Genomic DNA, 20,987 nt, shown 5'->3' on the forward strand with positions numbered 1-20,987 from the left:
TTGGTATGAACCAAACCACAATATAGCAGCCCTGCCTGTGCCCAGTCAAACACTTGTCATAAGCCTCTGTGGTTATGAATGTTCTATTTAGGAGACTGCGCCTTATTTTTCTCCAGTTGAACTATATTCCCTTTTGGCTCTGAATAAACACTAGTTTGTAATCCCTGGTACACCAACCTTCAGTTTATAATGGAAGCTATTTACTAGTCATCTTGTTGCCATAGCTAATGAACTTCTAACTTTTTTTTACTTTAGTGCTATTCAAATGATCTCAGAATAATGTAAACATAGGGATGCATTGAGAATTGCTGTCTGAAGCCATTAATTACTCTCTCACACACTGGACCCACAGCAAAGTCTGAGCCAAGACCACCACCTATTAGTTGCATTATTCATGTATAAACTGTTACTGCTGTTGGATAGCACTTCTATCCAACTATATTTCTATCTCACTTGACTCGGACACCTGTTCTCCAGATTTCAAAGTTTTCTTAGCATTAGTCCTAAAAGTAATTATTAGACCAGTGTTTCTTAGCTGAATCAGACTTGTATGTACTGAAGCTGGGCTAGTTCAAGTATGATTACCTAGCCACGTATAAATTTGGGCATTATGGAGCCTATATGTTACGGCTTTTTTTTTTTTTTTTTTTTTTAACTAGGACCATTTCTCTTTTTCTCAACCAGACCTTAAACCTAGCCAATTGAATGCTGCCAATATAAAGTGTGTATGTGGCCACTGGTATCCCTAGCCTTTATTATTTGACCTCATAACTTTCTGAAGACACTATTTCCCCAACCCCTGTAGTTCAGCAAATACAAATTCAACAATCTAAATGAATCCTGAAGTCTAATATGTAATCTTTTGGTGGGTTTTTCAGTCTGGTTCACCCCACAGTAGTGAGCATTAGCTCTGAAATGTTTGGTATCTGTTTTTCTCTGTCAAGTTTTTCTAGATTTTTGTTAGTCCTATTCCTTTGTTTTGGACTTTCACCAGCCAAGGACTAAATATAGCCTGTGACATATCCTGGCACAATCCGTACCTTAATTGATCTTTTCTTCTGACTGATTTGGGAGTCCTTTTCTCAGAGTTTTCTAGAGTCATGAATTTACAGTATAACTTGTCCTCAACCTTACTTTCCCACTAGGAACTCTCTCCACAATCAGGTTACCAACCACATTTAAATGAAACATGGTGAGTTTAGCAGGTACTGGTTTTCTATTCAAACTGACAACTCTTACCTACCACAAACAGAAATGTGGCCTTGTGACCCAAACTAGCACAGGTCATATGCTTCTTAAATCCTCCATTAGGTCATTAGATCTGACTCGAGGCTCCATAATGGAAAACATTGGTCCCTAGCCTTACTGTAACTAGCCCAGAAGCTTGTTCTGAAGTGGGTTTTGCTGTTTGCCACAGGAAGCCACAGGGTAGTCATGGATGGGAGAAAGCTTCAGTAATGATTTACCCTGTTTCTGGCACTATGAGCTTTGCTGAAGGCAATGTCATTGTACCATGTACCCATTTTCTGCATTTGCCAGCTCTTCATGGGTCTTTGTAACCCCAGGGCACTTGGTTAAACTGAAGGTTCTGAGATGTATGGCGATAGCAGCAGGGTGGCACTTAACCTGCGAGCAAACTGAAGAGCAGGGTGTTGCCAACAAAGATCTGTTGCTTTGTTTTGTTGCTGCCTCAAAGTCCGTAGCAGGCCGTGCCAGAGCTGGGCTGAGAGCTATAGTTCAGGATTGGAGAGCTACTGCAGCTTAGGTGGAAGCTGCTAAAGGAACACAAAACAGAAGAGCAGGTGCTAATGAAACAGACTCAGCTACTTGACAGGTTTCTGGCCTCACTGAGCTGTGGTTGGCACAGAGCTAGTGTCAGGGATCACAGAATAATAATAATAATAGGCCATGATCTTACTGGAAAGAAAACAAAAAACCCCAGTGGAGACTGTTGCCTTTATGGGTCCAGACTCTGTTTCTGCTTGTAGTTTGTGGAACTGGAAGGATTTTTTTTCACTGTTGAACTGTATGTTGCATGTGATTACTAACGGTAGCTCTTCATACTGCTAACAACTAGAATTCCTTAGATAAGACTTTTCCATGAACATGCCAGATTTGTATTCTATGCATTGTTGGTATCATTTACAGTATTACACGTACAAATATAAACCAGTATTAAGGTCAGGCAGTTACTGTGCATTGCAAACAGTTTTGTTAGTTTCCTGTATTTGCATAGTAGCTGTATAGCAAGGAAGAATGACAACGTATCAAGTAGGAAAGATTAGAGGAAGGTGTCAGAGGCCAGAGAAAGCAACTGGTTTATGAAACTACTGGTGGGTGCAACTGTGAAGAAGCCTGAGCCGGGCTGCCTGGGGAAAGGAAGGAAGAAAGAAAGGAAGAAATCCTGATGTGCTGTTTCCTCTGTAGCAAGTTCTTGCTCTCTGTTCCCTATTAGCAGTAGCCTGCATGTCATTTGGCGCTTCATGTTACTGTTCAAGTTACTAAGCATAATGTACCACACAGAGTCCTCCATTAACAGTGTTTTATAAAATGTTTGCTTTGGTGCCTTTCCCTTCCCTTGCAAATATTTGCTTAACAACATCTGATACCTGTTATGTAATATTTACTCTACAATGTAGGTATAAAGCACCTCTAAACATTTTATCCTCCCTTCAGTGGATCATCACCATCAATCTTCTTTCTACATTTCCTGCAAGAATATATGCAGTTTTCAACAGTCTCTCATTTTGTATATCTTGGACATTTAAATACATCAGGAAAATACCAATCAATTAAAACCTCTTTATATGAACAGGTAACATTTTAAGGATTGTGCTTTCCACTAAGATCTCACTTGATCATGTGAGGTCCAAACCTTCATTCTATAATATCAAAATGGCTTTGATTTAAAAACCTCCTTGCATATACATTCTGACCATTTTGTACAGATCGAGTTTTCCTCACAATTCTACATACTACAATACAGCAAATAGTTTTATTTCACATCTTATCTGAAGTGACTTTGAAACTAAGTGCATTACAAAAGCATTTTGCAGTGCCTTGCATAGAAAAGGAGGGGGAAAAGCCTATTTAGGAAGTATTTCTCCTTTATTAGTTTAAGCAAGTTACTAAATACAGTTTTTCAAGATGTGTTTTACCATCTTTTCTCTGCTGGTTATTAGGGCTGGGAGTCTAGTGTCTCACACTTCTATAGGTTGCCAAATATCACAGGCAGGACAAGGGATGACTCACATGTCAGCTGCTGATTGCCTCTTGGGTGAAGCGGGATCATGAGTGCTTCCAGGCACAGGGATAACATCTGAACTACCTCTCACAGAAACCTGCTTACCTCTTCCAAAAACTTCCTACTTCCTGCTTTCTAGATTGTGGGGTTCTTGGGGATTTTTCAAACATCTTTTATAAATATGACTCCTCAGGTATGTCTAAGATGTGAATGCAGGAGCTTCTGAAACAGAATGTAGAAGAAAATTAAAGCTTATTTACGTTTGCTATTAGCTGTCTTCAGTAGATCTAAGGTGCTTCTCTTTCTATCTAAGAAAGATCATTAGCAGCATATGGATCAGCAGCAAAATCTTTAAAGTGAAAATTAGTATCAGAAGACCTTTAGCATTTGTACTAAAAGAGGTTACTGTACTGAAACACTGCCAAGACATACCTTCAGACATTATCTTAAAGTTTCTGAGGAACCGAAGTGTGCCTCAGTCGTTCTGTCTGAAGGGTTCAGCCTGAGCAGATGCAGCACCATCCCAGTGGGTAATGTGGGTGGGTGGTTTTATATTTATAAATAAAGCAAGTATGCAAAAACTTACTGCTATGGTTCTGCACATCCTGTGTCAGAGAGGCAATTTTTCTGATACCATTGAGTAACTGGTGGCATTGAGGGATGGGAATGTGATCTATTTCATTACCTGTAGACTCCTGAGGACATTAAGTTGTATCTTGATGGAAACTTTCTTATTACAAAATATTTTTCCTAATAGAACAATAGTTATTTAGACTTAACCTCATTACAGTTGCTGTTTTAACTAAGTACTAGAAGTAAGATGGCTGCTACTCAGCCGCCAACTGATTTGACATTTACAGTCATATGTAAAGCTAATTATTCTGTATAAAACTAGACTGAAAACCAGAAGAAAAGCTCAGATTTTCCACATTTTTGCATACTAAACCCAGACATGTGTAAAAGAGTGATTTTCATTATTGTGATTGCTTTAAGTCCTACTTCTCTTAAAAGGAGAGATACTTTTAGAGGGGGGGAAAAAAAAGATGCGCAAAAGGACATTTTCTCTAGTAATTATTACAAAAAGTTATTGAGTGAGATGTTTCTAAACAAGTAAGTTATTGGGAAAGAACTGGGAAAGGGAAAATTAATTCCATCATTTATGTGACAGTTCCCTTGTGAGACACCCTGGAAAGCTATAAGCTATATGGCTTTGCAAGAAACAAACCTCCCCAAATACTTGCAGCTAAAAAGCTAAGAAATACTTATTGTTGAAATATCCTGAAGTTTTGATTTTGAAAGGGTTTTCCTTGAAATCAGCTGATACCAGTTGAAGTGAATAATTTAGTCAATGTACAGAAAAAATATTGTAGTAGCTATCCAGAAACAGCACATAGAATTTTAAATCCCTTTTTAACTTTAAGGTTTTCTACATGGCTCAATGCAACTGGTAGCAATAAACATACAGGACTTAAATCTGCTAAAAACTTTCTAAAACCAGACTCTTCGTCAACGTGAGAGCTGAAGTAAGTGTGAGATTCTGTCAGGAAAAAAGGTCTTCTGAGACCATTTAATTGTCAAGCCTTATTTGTTGAATCTATTAATGTTTCCATGTGACTTCCCTGACCACACATCATAAAGCCCTGTTAAGCTGTGAAGTCTCTCTTCAGCAAAAACAGTTAAGTAGTTCGTATCTTTTGTCTCCACAGCTTGTACAGTTCAGCTTTAAGTGCTATGGAGAAAGCAGCAGGGAAGTGCACGGTGTACACATACACCTGCTTTTGTTTTCTGATTTTAGTTGTTTCAGATACATAGACAGTCTTTAATAGCAGATATGAATATGTCTGAGTATTAGAGCCTGATAAAGAACTGAAGTTTTCCTCTTGCCGCTCTGATGATATCAGATGATGGTATTGTCAGACTTTTGGTATCCATTTATTATCATGTGGAAAAAAGTTTTTTGTGTAGCCACCTCACAAACATAATCTTTTCCTATGCTACTGTTACTAGTACTAATACTGGTAAATCTGATGTGCTAATACATGATTTGATGCAACCTCGTAAAATCCTGCTAACTGGCAGAATCTCAGTTTTGTCTTGTCTGTTTGCCCTGGAGAACCCAAGTGCTTCACTTGGGAATACTTGGGGGAGATGTTCGTAATCATGTGTTCCAACCTTGCTCTGGTCTGCAATGTCCCATTTCTGCTAGGCAGGGCAGCAAGAAGGGGCTGCAGCCAGTCGGGCTTGAGCTGCTTCTGGCAGAGGTGTGTAGAACTTGCACCATGTGAGCAACACATGAGAATGTGACACTGAATGAGATGGCTCGGAGACTAAGCTTCATCTGCATTGTGCCCTGGATTAAGGTGGCCTCTTTTATGAACGAAACAATTGTTTTTCAGTGTTTTGAGAATATTGCTGCTTTAAAAATGAATCTAGAACTCAACAGCATTGTTGACGTATGGATGCCGGTTGTATTTTCCAAGACTGAAAATGTGTTGTGCAAAGTATTAGATGCAGCATGGTAGATAAATTCTCTCTTGAAGTGAAACATACAGCTTTAATGGCAGTTCTGCAAAGACCAATTATCTGTGTATTCTTTCTGTGCTTTACACAGGCAACACTTAATGAAGTATATACATTTCTAATGTCCATCCTGCAGAGAAATGAACTGTGAACAAATTCAAGCAAACATGTTCCAACTGTTCATACAAAGGATTGCATAAGTCACACACTGTTTCTACAAAACCTTCCCCACAATTTGCTGTTGCTCAGCATGTACTTCACTTAGTTTCCTCCAATTAAAATTTGCAAACAGAAAAGCTTTCCAGTGCTAACAGACTCGTGTGCTTTCTTGGGGATTTGGAGCCACGTGTTCCAGGAATGGCCGGGTACAGCACGCCGATACAATATAAAGGCAACGTCAATCACCTTCTCTCACTTTTTAATAGTTCCTCTCCATGGTTCTCATTCTCCATCGCTAGAAACTTAAGATTAAAGGAACTTTATTATATTTCAAGTACAGTTGAATCCATTAAGATGGATCTCCTTCATAGCAATGGCGTGCTTATCATTCAGCATTTACAGAGGGACTACAGGGCTTACCAGGATTTCCTTAATTTTATGTCACATGTTGGTGATCCCCGGAATATATTCTCAATTTATTTTCCTCTTTGGTTTCAGCTCAACCAAGTGGTTGGTACTAAAATGATATGGGTGGCAGTCATTGGTGATTGGTTCAACCTCATATTTAAATGGTAAGAAGCTGGATTTATTTTGAAGTTTGGTATTTTTAATGATGGTTAAGATATGTGCCTCAAGTTTAGAAAATTTGCTGTGAATATTGTACTAGTAGACTTTCCATTGTAATTATAAAACAGGAATTCACAATGAAGATGTTTAAGTTATGTTGAAAATGACATTTTGATAAAACAGGAAGAACCTGTAGAACAATTATAGTTTTGGCAATATACCTCTTCATATTCCTTGTAAGATTATTTATCGTGCTTTGCTGAGGCCTTCTTACATAAAGATCCTGTTATTGCATTTCTGTTTCATTTTGTTTTATTTTTTTGTCAGGATTTTATTTGGCCATCGCCCATACTGGTGGGTGCAAGAAACAATGATTTATCCCAACCAGTCAAGCCCATGCCTTGAACAGTTTCCTATAACATGTGAAACCGGACCAGGTAAGAAACTGGTACATTTACTAGAGATAGTGGCTTTTGGTGGGGGGAGGACGGATGGGACTTACAAAGACCTTGTATGATATACAGATCTCAGAACTTATGTTTAAAATAGCACCAAAATACAGGAAGAGAAAAAGGAAGAAATAAAATGCAATAGGTATTTGATTGCTGCATGACAAGAATGTTTACCTCATTGCCTTTAAACAGTGCAAGGGAGGGGGATTTGCTTTAAAAATTACTCCTACTAGAAGGAACCAGCATATCAGAAAGGAATGTGTTATAGGCTCTGAAAGAGTGATTTGCCTGCTTTGTGAGGTCACTTTTAGGAACAGTTGCAGTGCCAATGATGACATCAGCTTGGGGAGAGAAATTCCATGTTGTTTTAGAGTGTTCCAGAACAGAGCAGGGGGCTGTTGAGTTTGAGGGCTCGTACACTTGCAAGAATTATTCAAACCACAAAAAACTAGTAGGTGGTTCAGTGTAAATAACAATAGTATCAACAATCTATCATGTAACATATCACAGATGGAAAATGCAACTCCTCTTTCCAGAACCAGACAGTGGCACTGAATGTGTGTGCGGTGCAGGGGGGGGGCGAAGTGTAAATGCATTTATGCATGGGGGGGAAAAGTTCTTAAAAAAAAAAATGTTCCTGTGCAGCATATTTTCACTTTTTTATATCTTACTGTCTTCTCTGTGGAACTCAAATGCAATGCTGCTGCAGTTAAATGAGTTTGTACAACCCTAATATGTGAAATAAGGTAAACTTGCTTGGAGCTAACTGGCTGAGTTAAGTTTAATTCATTGTACAAGACTGTGTAAATGAATATGTTGTGCACCTCATCAATGTCACTGCAAGCTTTTAAAGTGGTTTGCACAGCTGTATTTTGTTCACAATATCCTGCATTATATTACACTGGAATTTTGAATGAGCATCTTAAGCCCTTGCATCAGGCAGAGTTTCATGATGCCTGGTCTGTATCAGATCTGCAGTCTGTTTCAAGTGGATTCATCTGGGACCTAACCAAAAGCATTGAAGGCCTTCAGATCTTTTCACAAGCCTTCAGAACTGAGCCCATTCAGAACCATGTAATTCTAAGCCCTGGCTAAGGAGAAAAATCACTGTGTTTCATTGAACCAGAAGGCCTTTCTTCCTGTTACTTTCTTCCTGAAGTAACAGGTCATTCCTATTTTTGTCCAGTGGGTACCACTGTCATACTGATTCCTTACTTGCACTTCACAATGACCGCATTTTCTCCCACTGCTAGATTTGCCCTTGACCATTGACGATATCTGTCACTAACCTGTTCCTCGTTAACAAGAGGAGGTGCAGCCAGTGCAGCTGTTCGGTGCACAGAGTCATTGTGTGAGCTTACATGGTATTTCATACTATTTCTAAGTCTGCAATTTATATGAAAAGATTAGAGAACCAGCCACAGCTGTGAGAAAGGCATATCCAGATATTGCTAGGATGGCCTGAGCCCCAAACTCTACAGCTCAACAAAAGGGAAAGCTGAAGGAACAGTTTATATGACTACATGGCAGGCAATCTAGGACCTGAATTTGGTATGTTCTTCTGGAATGAACTGAACCCTGCAGCCATCTGTTCTCTGGTAGTTGTAAGGTTTTAAGAACACAAACCTTAAGGTGGAGGTTATGCTGTTTCTAGTAGGTGGTGCGCAGATGAACTATGATACATTTTTCCTAGGTGACATTTTCCTGGACGACAACAAAGAGAAGCTTTCCCAGTGCTGATCTACAACAGTATGATTTCCTTATCAGTGACAGTTATTCTGTTGTGAGGTTTAGAAGTGTACGAAAATATTGCTTAAAGGTACTCCCAAAAGGCACTATGCATGTGTTAGAAAATTAACAAAAGAGTTGGTAGTGTGTCTACTAAAGATATTGCCAAGCAGAATACCGAACATGAGTGCAGGGAGCCAGAAATCCCTGTGCTTGTCCTCCTGGGCATTCCTGCTTTGCTACGTCACTGAAATGTTCTTTTGCTTTGCAAACTACGATATAATGCTGGGTCATAACACATTCTTCAGTCAAAATTATTTCTTCTGCCAGTGAAATAACCCTGTCCCTTTAACTTCTCTTTTGTCTCCACAGAAAGCCAAGCTGTAAAAGACTCGTGTAGACAGATTCCAATTATCTAATTTTCTCTCCTTTCCTATTTCAGTTTGTTGAATGTAAACCTGGTGAACAGGGGAAAAGAAGTGACAGGGTGATTTGGGGAATCATTTCCCTTGCATCATGCCAGCATTCTTTGGTTTTTTGGGTGATTTTCACCATTGTAGGAACTTCTCTGTAGCTTCATATTTTTTCCAGTAGAATTAAAATTTGATTTGTTAAATTAAAACAAATTACACAAGTAGTAGTATACCTGGACTAAAAAGAAAATCACTGTTGATGTTTGTATGAGACCGTGTTCCCTGTCATGGGCTGAAGTGGGTGCAGCAATTAGTCCAGAACATTGCAGCATCATTTCACCTGCCAGTTCCACCAATAATCTGTTTCCAAGCTGGTTGACATTGTACACTTTAAAATTTCTAAAATACATCAAAGTAAAGCATAAAGACACAGTTCTTCTATCACACTTAAGATATATTTCTAAATTTATTACAAAGCTACTTACAGTGTGAATTACCTGGACTGTAATATTAGTGATGAGACACAGATCCCAACCACAATTACTAACACTATGGTAATTAGACAAGCAGATAAAAAGCAATTTGGAAGGGCCATCTAAAGTTATACTAGTACTTTAGTTTAGAGTGCTACAAAGAGCCAAATCTCAGTTGCTTCCCTTAATTATGAGGTAGCCCGTTCAAAACCTATCTCATCTCATCCTCATATATAATTTCTACACGACATGCTACAGCCCTAAGAAAGCCCAAGATGCTCTATTTTTTCAATCACAATCCAAATCTAACTAATGGAAAAATACAATGCTTTCCAATCAAGGTACCAGCTGACACTAATATAAGATGGTTAAGCTGTTACCTTACCTACTTGATTTCAGACAAATATTCTGGATTCCATATGAGTTTTCTGAAAAATTCATATTGAGAAAATTAACTTTTGAGAAGCAGTTGACATTCTTTCAGCCCTTGGTAACCGTTTTCTTTCTAAATGTTTAGGTGCCTGAGTAAGCGCCAGTAGACATTTTCTATATGACAAATGACACAGTCATTTTTAGGCTTGAATATTTCCTTTTTTTTTTTTTTCACTAGGAAGTCCATCTGGACATGCCATGGGATCTTCCTGTGTCTGGTATGTAATGGTCACAGCAGCACTTAGCTACACAGTTAGATGGAAAGATAAATCAGCAGTTGCCCTTCACAGGTCAGTGTTTTTACGTTGTTCTAACTTATACAGATATTTCTTTATATACATGTTGTGGTTTTAATGGACTTATTTTAACCAAATAGTCATAGTCTGTTCTGTCCAGTTCGTAAAAAACAAACAAACAAAAAAAACCAAAACAAACAAAAAAAACACCCACAAACCAAACAATAAACTTTTATTATGATCTACTGCAGCTGAAGAAAAAGATTATTAAGGGGATTCATCCATTTGTATAGGTTGGTTATTATTGCAGTCATTGCATACAGTATCTCGGAACCAACTACTAAAGGTCAGGTCACATCTTCAGTGTTGGAAATTTTGAATTTGATTAATTGTCTTTATGTGTTGGATCTTTTGGTTAGAACATAAATTTACTGATTTGATGGTAGGCCTTCTTACCCTATAGTTAAGTGTAAGGTGTTCAGAGCCCCTCTGCTATGAAGACAGGCTGAGGGAGTTGGGGTGGCTCAGCCTGGAGAAGAGAAGGCTCCAGGAAGACTTTACTGCCGCCTTCCAGGACCTCCAGGGGACCTACAAGAAAGCTGCAGAGGGACTTCTTTCAAGGGCAGGTAGTGATAGGACAAGGGGGAATGGATTTAAGCTGGAAGAGGGTACGTTTTCATTCGATACTGGGAAGAAATTCTTCATTGTGGGGGCGGCAAGGTGCTGGAACAGGTTGCCCGGACAAGTTATAGATGCCCCGTCCCTGGAAGTGTTCAAGGCCAGGTCAGGTGGGGTTTTGAGCAACCCCTTCTACTGGAAGGTGTCCCTGCCGACGGCAGGGGAGGTGGAACTAGGTGTTCTTCACGGCCTCCTCCAACCCAAACCATTCTATGATTCTGTTACTCAGTTCTGTAGGGAAGTCTCGTAATTGCTTTGACGGCTGCTCTTTCCAAGCCTGACAAGGTTATTTTGGTACTATGTGAATTTTGTCACCAAGTAATTGAACTTTTGCATTTAAGTATGACTTCATGATGAGAAATATGCTCAAGGTACTAGTGCTAATTTAACATGCCATGGATGACTTTCATTACTGAAACCACAGTGGTGTTTTGGACCTGAAACTACTGGGGTCTGTTCCTGCAGCATTAGGTGTGACTGCAAGAGCAACCACTCCTAAAGTTTTAGTACTGACTTCCAGTTTTTATTCATCTGATTCTAAACTTCTGTCCTTGTAAACCTCTGCTTGGTAAAAATACAAGCCTGACACAAAGGGACCTGGTGTAAATTACTAGGTGAAATGTCTTGCCTTAATTTTTAAGCATCTTCCTTTTCCCTCTTAGACTGACATGGTCATTCCTCTGGAGTATTTTTTGGCTTATCCAGATCAGTGTGTGCATCTCGAGAGTATTCATAGCAACACATTTCCCTCATCAAGTTTTTCTTGGAGTATTTGCTGGTAATGCTGCTAATTTTTTCTTTCTTTTTCAACATATATGCAAAATCTGAAAAAAGTGAAGTATGAGAAAAGGCAAGACATTTTTAGTAGTGCTACTCAGCTTGCAGCTCTAGTGTTGCTCTCCACTCTCTGGACGATCAAGGATTTGATAATAGTCTAAAGGTAAAATTTTTGAGGTAGTATGTATCTGCTGTCTCTGTAATTCACACAGAGAGTGAGTCCTCGTCCATGTGCCAATTGATGCTGGCTGCATTATGTCCACACTGCCACAGGCTGTCTGGTTTGTACTGGCTGCATCTGATCCTTATTTGTGCTGCCTGGGGCGCAGGGGTGGGAGAGGAAGTTGGTCCTGTACGGCCCTGACCTTTCCTCTCAGGAGGAAGCTATTTGGTTCACATCAGATGATGTTCAGGCACGAACCAGCATCTCTGCAGTGTGGACAAGCGTGGGGCCAGAGACCTGGGGCAAAACAGAAAAAAACCACAAATTAGCTGTGCAAACTCCCCAGGGTCACTTCAGAAGCTGAAGTACATTTTTCAGAGTTACTTAAGCATGTTACAAATTTGTATCTAGGGAGTTCAGACTATGAACAATCTCTCTAGTATCTACCCGATTTAAGGAGGGTGACCAGGGCACTAAGCCAGGGCTGCCTGCTCCAGTTCTTTCATGGATGCAGAGCCGCCTGGGCAGCTCGCTAACAGCTTACCGTCCGGCTCTCCCTTTCCACAGCCAGGATAAAATGAGTAAGAAAGAAGATAAGTGTGTTCTGTGTCTTTTCCTTCAACACTTAAAGCCTGTGTGGGAACTGGTATTGAAGTTGGCATTGCTGGGGCAGCCTTTGCGTGAGGGTCTCTTGGAAAAGGAATGTTCTAGTTTACATCTATATTTGACAGGTTGTCATCAGAGAGATGCAGTCAGGCCTAAGGTATGCCTCATATCAGAAACATGAGCGCTTGGTATTCAGTTTCCTTTTTTTTCCAAATTAGCAGTTTGAAGTGGGAGAAAAGGTTTTGTAATCTACAACAGAAGTGGTAAATTGTATGTGTGTATGTGTATATATACATATATAATAAAAATACATAGATATATTCTTCTGTCTTCAAATGTGAAATTCTGCAAGGACACTGTAAAAAGTGCTTCTTCAAAGTATGAGCGTGGTGTTCCCTGTAACACTGAGTTTCTAATCCGCAGGCATCCTTGTGGCAGAAGCATTTGAGCATACCCCTGCTATTCAGACAGCAAGCTTGAGAATGTACATCAAGACAAACTTGTTTCTTTTCATCTTTGCCCTTGGCTTTTATCTAGTCCTCAAGCTTCTTGATATTGACTTGCTATGGTCTGTGCCGAAGGCCAAGAAGTGGTGTGCCAACCCAGACTGGATAAACATTGACACAACTCCGTTTGCTGGACTGGTGAGGAATTTAGGGGCGCTCTTTGGCTTAGGTCTCGGAATTAATTCTGAAATGTTCACCACAAGCTGCAAAGGTAAAAATAGCTGTAAGAGAAGTTTCCGTATATTGTGTATAGCTGCTTCTTTAGCTACGCTGCAGCTGTATAATTTCATTAAGATACCTACTCATACTGAGTATTTATTCTACATTCTCTCTTTTTGTAAGAGTGCAGCTATGCCTCTGACTGTAGTTGCCTTGGTTCCATACTGTGTCCACTCGTTAATGAGGACAACTGAAAAGAAACTTAATTAGATAAAGTTTCCAAATGGTTAGCAGTGTGGGGATGGATACGAACCGTTCAAGAACCCTCTGCAAAAGCACTTTTGCTAGCTCATTTGAACCAAGGGGGATGCCACTGCACCTTTGATGTGCTCCTGGTAAGTAACCAGTACATCCAAAATCGGTGATGTTGGCAGCTCACAAATATTAATTGCTGATTTTGTTGTTAGAAATATTGCAATCATAGTGCTGTATGGTTAGAAATGACCCAATATTCTGGGTCATAACAGTTTTAAAGTATAATCAACTAGTTTTATTTAGCTACTTGGTGGTCTTTTAGTCCTGTCCATCTCCAGCTAGGTGGTGCTTCATGCCTTGGTTGGACATTGTGATACTCGATATTCAATTTTTATAGCGAGAGGTATTGTGTGTTAAACTGCTAGATAATGGTGTGACAGTATCGCACCACCTGCAGCTGTACAGCGGCACCCAGGCACTGTGAAAAAGGCCAGCGTAGTTATAAGCAAGGCTTTAGATTTAACTTATTGAGCTTCCTGAGCAAAACAGCTTCTGATTAAGCCAGATAAGAAAAAAATAAAAGTTTATTTCAATTAGACTCTGTGGAATATATTTTTGCATTGCTGTGTGGGTTTTGTCATTTTTACTTTTGAAAAGTGATTACATAAGTCATGAATGTTACAGATCACACCTTTGATATTGAAAAAGCATAAATATGGTGTAACAAATCTTTGGGTTCTGTACACCTACACAGAGCAGCAGATGAAGAAAGTTGTCAATAATGAAATTATTTCAGCATATCACCTCAAGAGTGTTGTTCATGCTCCTGCATTGCAAAGGTAAATTAGTCTGATTTTCTCAGGTCAAGAGTCACAAGCCTGAATCACTGTTGTTAGTTGTGTAAATCATGAAACTGTCATTGCAGATTAAGTCATTGGAAGTTTATATTATTGTCAGCTTCATCTACCTAAGCACACAAATAACTAATATATTAAATACATGTTTGCTATATAAAGTGGATGCTCTGAATAGGCAAAGGCAGGTACTTTCCCATTTTATTCACTATTTAGCACCTACTGTTGCATAGTGCTTTTAGGACTATCTTTAAGCAATACTTAAGCAATATTTTGCTGATACCATCTCATAATACTTGGTATACAAGCAGCATAGGCTATAATGTGGGTAATGAGGGCTGTGTATGTACCATCTGATAGCAATAAGGGTTAGAAGATGTAAACATGATGTAGCTTCAAGACTTCTGGTTAGTTGTAGGATAACTGAAATGGAAATAATCTTATTTAATTGCGAAAACAAGGTGAATAGATTGAGTTGGCCCTTAGGAATGAATATGATACAAATTACCGAAGCAAATCAAAAACAGGCATCCTTATTTAAGAGCCTGCTAAGACTACCTTGACTTAAGAAAATGAATCATCTGGTTTTAACAGTCTGAGGAATATTCTGCTTTATGCATCTCCTGATACCTTCCTTAATGGTTCTCTGAACGTTTTTCCCTGCAGCAGCTGGCCTGAAACCAGTCTCTTCTGTAGTTGTGCATCCTTAAGCAAAATTGCTAAGCTAACGGGTCTAGAAGCAAATAATGAAGAACAAAGACAGCTATAACAAGGATTTTTGCTGTGTTCAAGTTGCTCTCGAGTTGTCATTTTACTGATATAAATTGAATATTGATAGTCACTCTTGTCAATAGTTTCAGTCCTGAGACATCCCAATTAATTATTGCTCTGAAACATAAAAAAAGTCTAAAAAGATTAAAACAGAAGGCAAATAATGCAGCTTCCTTCTTCATTTTCAGTTAAGGATTAAAATACAGAATTTCTTGGGAAAATATCATTTCAGTGTCAGCTGTGTGATTTCAGTAGGGTCTGTTGAAGTGATTTATTAATGGAGTTGTATAAAAGTTGAAATTGGGGTTTTTTTCTGCCTGGAATTAAGGGATGTAGCCTAATCAAATTTTCACCCTTACAGCTCTATTCAAGTTTCAGCGGTCGGTACTGTTGTGTAATTTGTGTAATTTTACAAGAAACTCCCTTGTGGTGTGATCTGTTATAAAATGGGAGAACCCCCCACTCCCAGCTGCTGATTTTAGGACATGGAGAATGACTTTTCCAGTTAATGCTCTATTATTCAAAATGAAGATTTAAATTTGTGATTTAGACTCTCTGTCTGCTTTATCTCCAAGATCCCAGTCACTAAAGGAGAGTCCTGTTGTCCTGCAGACAGTAGCCAATAACATATTTCGGATAAACATGCAGTTAGACCTTATAATAAACCATTACAGCAGGTGCAAACTTCTGCCAGAAAGAGATACTTACTGCCCTTTGTCATTTCTGCATGAATTGTTGCTGTATTTATCAACTCTGCTTAATACAAAGAGCTAATTATGGCTATTTTTTTCCACCGTTACTGAATATATTTATAATTTCTGTAAAAAACCTCACTGTCTTGCCTTCTGAAAAAAAGGGAACACATTACCCATCACGCTCTCAATAGAAGTGATTTAAATAACTGTGATGATTAACTGGAGGATTTTACATTGATTTAACTATGGCATTTATTCTTACTCAAAACTTACTTGACAGCTTTGACCAGAGCGGTGAGTATAGGGGAAATGATCCTCACCAGCTTCTGTTCCTCTGCTTGATTGCTTTCCTTATGTCGTGGAGCTGCCCTCTTTGTAAGTACTTGCTGGTTTTGTTGCAGGGGCACAGCTGTGCCAGGCTCAGGGCACCAGGGGGTTGGTGCTGTAGCCATGCACAGCGGCAGCCCAGTGTCCCCTGAGAGCACAGCTGGTGTGTTTGGTGTGAAGGGGGGGAGGGTACCGCTGTAATCCTCTGCACGCCAAATGTTAGGAGAGATTTGATCCCTTGAGATACACAGCATCGTTCTTGGATTGGTGTCTGTTCATACAGCTTACCTAGAGAAGAGGTGGTTTCTGGAACACCAGAGCAGAGTCTTCCTTGATTGCTAGCTGAGGAATGACAGGACTGTGCAGTCTGACTGCAGCTGGTGGCAATTCCGCAACTCACCAGCAAAGATCTTTCCCATTTTCAGGCTTTCTTTCCCTTAGCAGTGGACTAAGCTACTTACTGAGTGCATCAGCCTATGCTTAGGCTCCTGCATGTGCCTGGCAAGTGTGCTGGATGCAGGAAGCTACACACACGTCTGGTACCACAGAACTCACAGCGTTGTAGAGCACTTTGTAGCACAATGTGGTACCAGCGTACACATACCTACCGCAGAGTATTTGCTTACAGAAAAGAAATCTCTCAAATTCAGAATCACAGTAATTCAGCTGATTGGGGCTCCAGTAGTAACAAGTTTGTAATAAGCTCCTTCCATGGCCATCAGTTGATCATGAGTGCCCCTTTCAATGACGAGTCCTTGCGACATCACAGCGATGATGTCAGCGTTCTGGATCGTGGACAAACGGTGGGCAATGACAATGCAGGTACGCCCTTCTCTGGCCTTATCCAGTGCCGCCTGCACGGTCTAAAGGCAACAGACAAAGTGTCAGAGTGAAAATATGCAAACAAAAGGGAGAAATCTGATTGCCTGAGTTCAATTAACTGTATTGTGCAACACTTGTAAAAGGGACTGTGAGGTTAAATCAAAAGTTATGTCACTGGTGTGCATAGCTGGGTCGTGAGCTCGGTTTATTAGTGATATATAAAAAAAGGGACAGGTAAACATAGGCAGCAGTAGAAATTACAGAAGAGGTTTATTCAGCTGACATGTCGTGCTGAATGTCAGCTCAGTGTGGATATGTTTTTAAATTTCCACCATTTCTCATCTCTGAGTGTAACCAAGCTATGCAAATTATTGCCCAAGTTTTTAGCCCCTCACTGCTGTTTTTATAGGATATTCAGGCTCATCATTCATATGCTTGAGTACTTTTTTGTTTGCTTGGTTGATTTTTAATGTGCAGAAGTTATGTTCATGAAACATCCCCACGGAATGCTTTGAAACCCAGGGAATTACTATGCACGTTTCTGAAAGGGTGCTGCCTCTCGCTGGCAGGCTAAGAGCCCTTGTAGCTGGCTGCTTTTCTTACAGCTGTGCTTCCTGGATCTTTCAAAAAGGTCATTAAAGGTGTTAAGTGCTGAATTAACTATGGGGAATAACATTGCGGTCACGTGGTGGAGTACATCAGGATGTCTACAGAACAGAAAAAGGCATTGTACATTGTAAGCCATTGTATTAACTTTCCCTTATTGCTTATCACGGCTCATTTACCTTTTCACTTTCTGTGTCCAAGGCAGATGTAGCTTCATCCAGTAATAAAATTTTAGGATCTCGTATGATGGCCCTCGCTATAGCAATGCGTTGTTTTTGTCCACGAGACAGCTGGGATCCTTGAGCCCCAACGTTAGTTTCATATTTCTGAAAAATATACAAAAGGAAGATTTTATTCAAGTGCAAGCAAACACCAGTAGCAACCTGAAGGAAAAGCAGGAGGAGAGAGGCAAGAGTGCTGACCATTGCTTCCTCCTCCTTAAAAAACTCAGCAATGACGAAATGCTGTACGAGCGATACGTATGTTTGGGGGGATGTTGCTTTGCAGTTTGCATGGCCCAGGGGCCCAGGCAGTATAGTCACAGGCCTGGAAGAAAAATTTGTTAGTTGGGTGATTTGCCAGAGGCAAAAGAACCCCCCCCTGAGCCTAGATTTGGGAGAAGAGGCTAAAAGTGATGGCAGGGCTTTCTGGGCAAATGTTTTGTTTGGTGCCTAAATCATATCCGTACCTTTTATGTTCTTCTGATTTATATTTGTATGATTTCAGTGCATTTAAATACTTCTTAAGGGCTTGTAAGCAGCCAGATTCAAATATTTTTGTCTAAGTATCATGCTCTAGTCACAAAGCAAATCTCCCACACCTGGGAACAGGATTTATATTTCCTGACTCACTGTAATGCTGTGACTGCTCAACTGTGCTGCTGCTTCTTTCTTGTCCGTGCCTTTAAAAAAACCTTCCCTTTTCTCCTAGTTCAGGCTGTAACTGCTGGTTTCAGTTTTATAAATATTTGCCTGCTGTGTAAAAATGCAGTAGCAGCTCATGGCCAAACTCAGGAACATAACAGGTGGTCGTGACACCCTCTTTGCTCCTACTGTCACAGATGCAAAAGTAAACAGAAGGTATACGTGTGTAGCAGCTTTAGGTGGATTTGGAGCAGCTCCACTGCAGTGACACCGAGCAGCCTACCTGTAGGTCCATAGCCAAGGCCTCACGGGTACTTACATCAGGCAGTGACATGACAAAATCATGCAGCTGAGCCTTCTGGGCCACTTCTATGACTTCTTCCATCGTTGCCTCTTTGGTGTTACTGCCGTATTTGATATTATCAGCAATGCTACAGTCAAATAGCACAGGCTCCTGGGACACTATTCCAATTTTTGATCTAAGAAACTGTACGTTTATTTTCTTCGTGTCACGTCCATCTATTAACTACCAGGAAATAAGAGAAAACTTAAAACATCATTCCAAAACAACAGCCTGCAAACCCCAGATAGTTTATGGCAAAACAGTGATTTAGCCGTATATTACTAAAATGCAAATGCAACCGATTTAAAGCGATTTGAAGAATCTGCTTAAATTTGACTCCTTTGTGCATGGTATGTATTTTCTGGGTGTGTCTGCGATCCAGCCAAACACTAGACCATTTGCTTAATCTTAAGTCCAAGTGAACTATTTAATTGCTTAAGGTTAGGTACATGCTTTGTTGCCTTCCTGCCAGAGTGATCAAAACGCTGATTTTTTCCAAAGAAAGATAAATCAAAGTAGATGGATCATTATTTACAAGACAAAAAGATATAAAAGCTTTTTAAGCTATCTCATTCAGTAACTGGAAGTTAAATTGAGACAAATTCAACCCGCAAAGAGGCTGCGTGTTGAGGCTATATATTGAGGGATGTTCAGACTCTTGCTCCATTCCAACTTGATGGCCGCTTGTGCTCCCACAATATATGTCTCATACATGAGCTGCCAAGGTGAATGCCTTTGGCCTACACCCGAGCTTTGGTATTCTGATCTTGCCTGACTACAGCTGAGATGATACTCCAGAATTGCCCAAAGAGCCCACATTTGTCCGAGGAGCTGAAGCCCCACGCGGCACATGTACGTGCCACACTGGTAGGCCGCCTTCAGAAGAGTCCTTGCAGCACTGCTGAACACCGCAGCGCGCAAAGCACGTTTCGTTTGCTTACCACGCTTCCTGTCTCAGGGTCATAGAAACGCTCCAGAAGCTGGACGCTGGTGCTCTTACCACAGCCGCTGCTTCCAACAAATGCCAAAGTCTGTCCAGGCTTAACAGCTACAGAGAGTCCTTTCAGGACCTGGATATCAGGCCGAGAAGGGTATGTGAATTTGCAGTTAAGAAATTCAATGCTTCCCTTGAAATCATCCTGGTGAAAAAAAATGAGAAAGATGTTACAATAAGCTGGAGCTCAAAACTGAGTTGTAGAGTACAAGTAACTCTTCCTCAGATTCCATTCTTGCATCTCATATTTAAAATACAACATTTGTGCTTGTGAAGTTTGGAATTAGCCCAGAAAGAGGGATAAACCCCATATCGGAGCAGCTGTCCTAGATATAAGCCATTAGTCATAACATTATTGCTCTGCTTATACATCCCTGTGCTGCACTGTACAGAGACATCAACTGGAAATAGCATTGCCTTGCAAACGGGTAAGGGGTTTTACTTTAATGCAGATACTGCATAAGTGTAATATGGTGATGATCCAAATACTTCTGTGCAAAAAGCTGGATTTGATAAAAAAAATAAAATCAATTCAACTTTGCAACATTAAAACAATACATTAATTCAGGTCAGATTTCCCAGAACATTTAAATAACACTTTTACGAAACTCTGAAGGGAATCATGATACTTTAGTTTCATGGTTTGAAGTAAAATATTTAGTGTATTTAGTTCATAACATTATTTCAAGTTTTGATTTAATTCTGAAAAAAATAGGTTAAGTGAAAAAGTATTTGAATTTTCTGGGTCTGACTTTCAATTCACCAAAAATTGAGCATTTTCATTTTGTCTGACTCAAAGATTCGCCTCCTCATGAACACCCCCAGCATTTTGATGTGAATGGAAAAACCGCCTCCTTTATAAGCGAGCGACAGGCAAGTTTATGTGCAAACTGCAGAGGAGGAAGAAAAAACGTGCTGTTCTTTGAGTCACCCACACCAGTCCTATTCCAATTTACAGGAGTTCTACGCTGACAAATTCCTAATAACCACACTTAAGATTACTCTTGCTGCCTAGAACAGAGCCCGCTGCTTCCGAAAGAGCCAAGGCAAGTCACAATTACACAGTCAGCGTAACCTTCTTGTAAAGCAGTGAGCCTCACTGACTTACAAATTGTTGGTGCAACTTCAGTGCTTACACTGGGCTGAATGACATCACAAATTACTCCACTCTTACCCATTTTTCCCCCTTTTCACTGTAAACACTGATGTCAGGAAGCCGATCGACCAGTTCAAAAAAGCGTGCAGCGGATGTTTTGGCTTTGGCATAGTTTGGGGTGTAGGAAGAAGCTCTTCCCAAAGCAGTGCCACTGGTCACAACAGCAGAGATCACCCTGCGGGGGGGGG

General features: G+C 40.0%; 2 protein-coding genes across 17 annotated transcripts in view; one reads left to right on the forward strand and one right to left on the reverse strand.

Annotated features, from left to right (window-relative positions):
• Window positions 1–932: 932 nt before the first annotated feature.
• G6PC2 (glucose-6-phosphatase catalytic subunit 2) lies at window positions 933–13,966 on the forward strand. Of its 2 annotated transcripts, XM_040605096.1 has the most exons (5): window positions 5,785–6,495; window positions 6,818–6,927; window positions 10,167–10,278; window positions 11,565–11,680; window positions 12,872–13,966. In XM_040605096.1, exons 1-5 carry the CDS (start codon window positions 6,122–6,124, stop codon window positions 13,381–13,383), a joined length of 1,224 nt encoding a protein of 407 aa, XP_040461030.1. In that variant the 5' UTR covers window positions 5,785–6,121; the 3' UTR covers window positions 13,384–13,966. The 2 variants fall into 2 exon arrangements, with proteins under 2 accessions (XP_040461031.1, XP_040461030.1); XM_040605097.1 differs by lacking the exon at window positions 11,565–11,680 and having other exon boundaries at window positions 933–6,495; window positions 12,872–12,926.
• The window catches only part of ABCB11 (ATP binding cassette subfamily B member 11), a 68,425-nt gene continuing 59,179 nt past the window's right edge, over window positions 11,742–20,987 (reverse strand). For 9 of the 15 annotated variants that reach the window (XM_040605083.1, XM_040605084.1, XM_040605085.1 and 6 more), the window contains 5 exons: window positions 20,818–20,974; window positions 19,591–19,788; window positions 18,626–18,832; window positions 17,623–17,769; window positions 13,997–16,878 (listed from right to left, as the gene is read on the reverse strand). In XM_040605083.1, the coding sequence (XP_040461017.1) occupies window positions 16,678–16,878; window positions 17,623–17,769; window positions 18,626–18,832; window positions 19,591–19,788; window positions 20,818–20,974 (910 nt within the window). In that variant the 3' untranslated portion in view covers window positions 13,997–16,677. Of the gene's footprint in view, window positions 12,140–13,068; window positions 13,158–13,996; window positions 16,879–17,622; window positions 17,770–18,625; window positions 18,833–19,590; window positions 19,789–20,817; window positions 20,975–20,987 lie in introns of those variants that run through there. The other 6 variants (XR_005829512.1, XR_005829510.1, XM_040605087.1 and 3 more) reach the window with 6 other exon arrangements.

Source organism: Falco naumanni, chromosome 8, assembly GCF_017639655.2.
Source record: "Falco naumanni isolate bFalNau1 chromosome 8, bFalNau1.pat, whole genome shotgun sequence".
NCBI classification, from domain to species: domain Eukaryota; kingdom Metazoa; phylum Chordata; class Aves; order Falconiformes; family Falconidae; genus Falco; species Falco naumanni.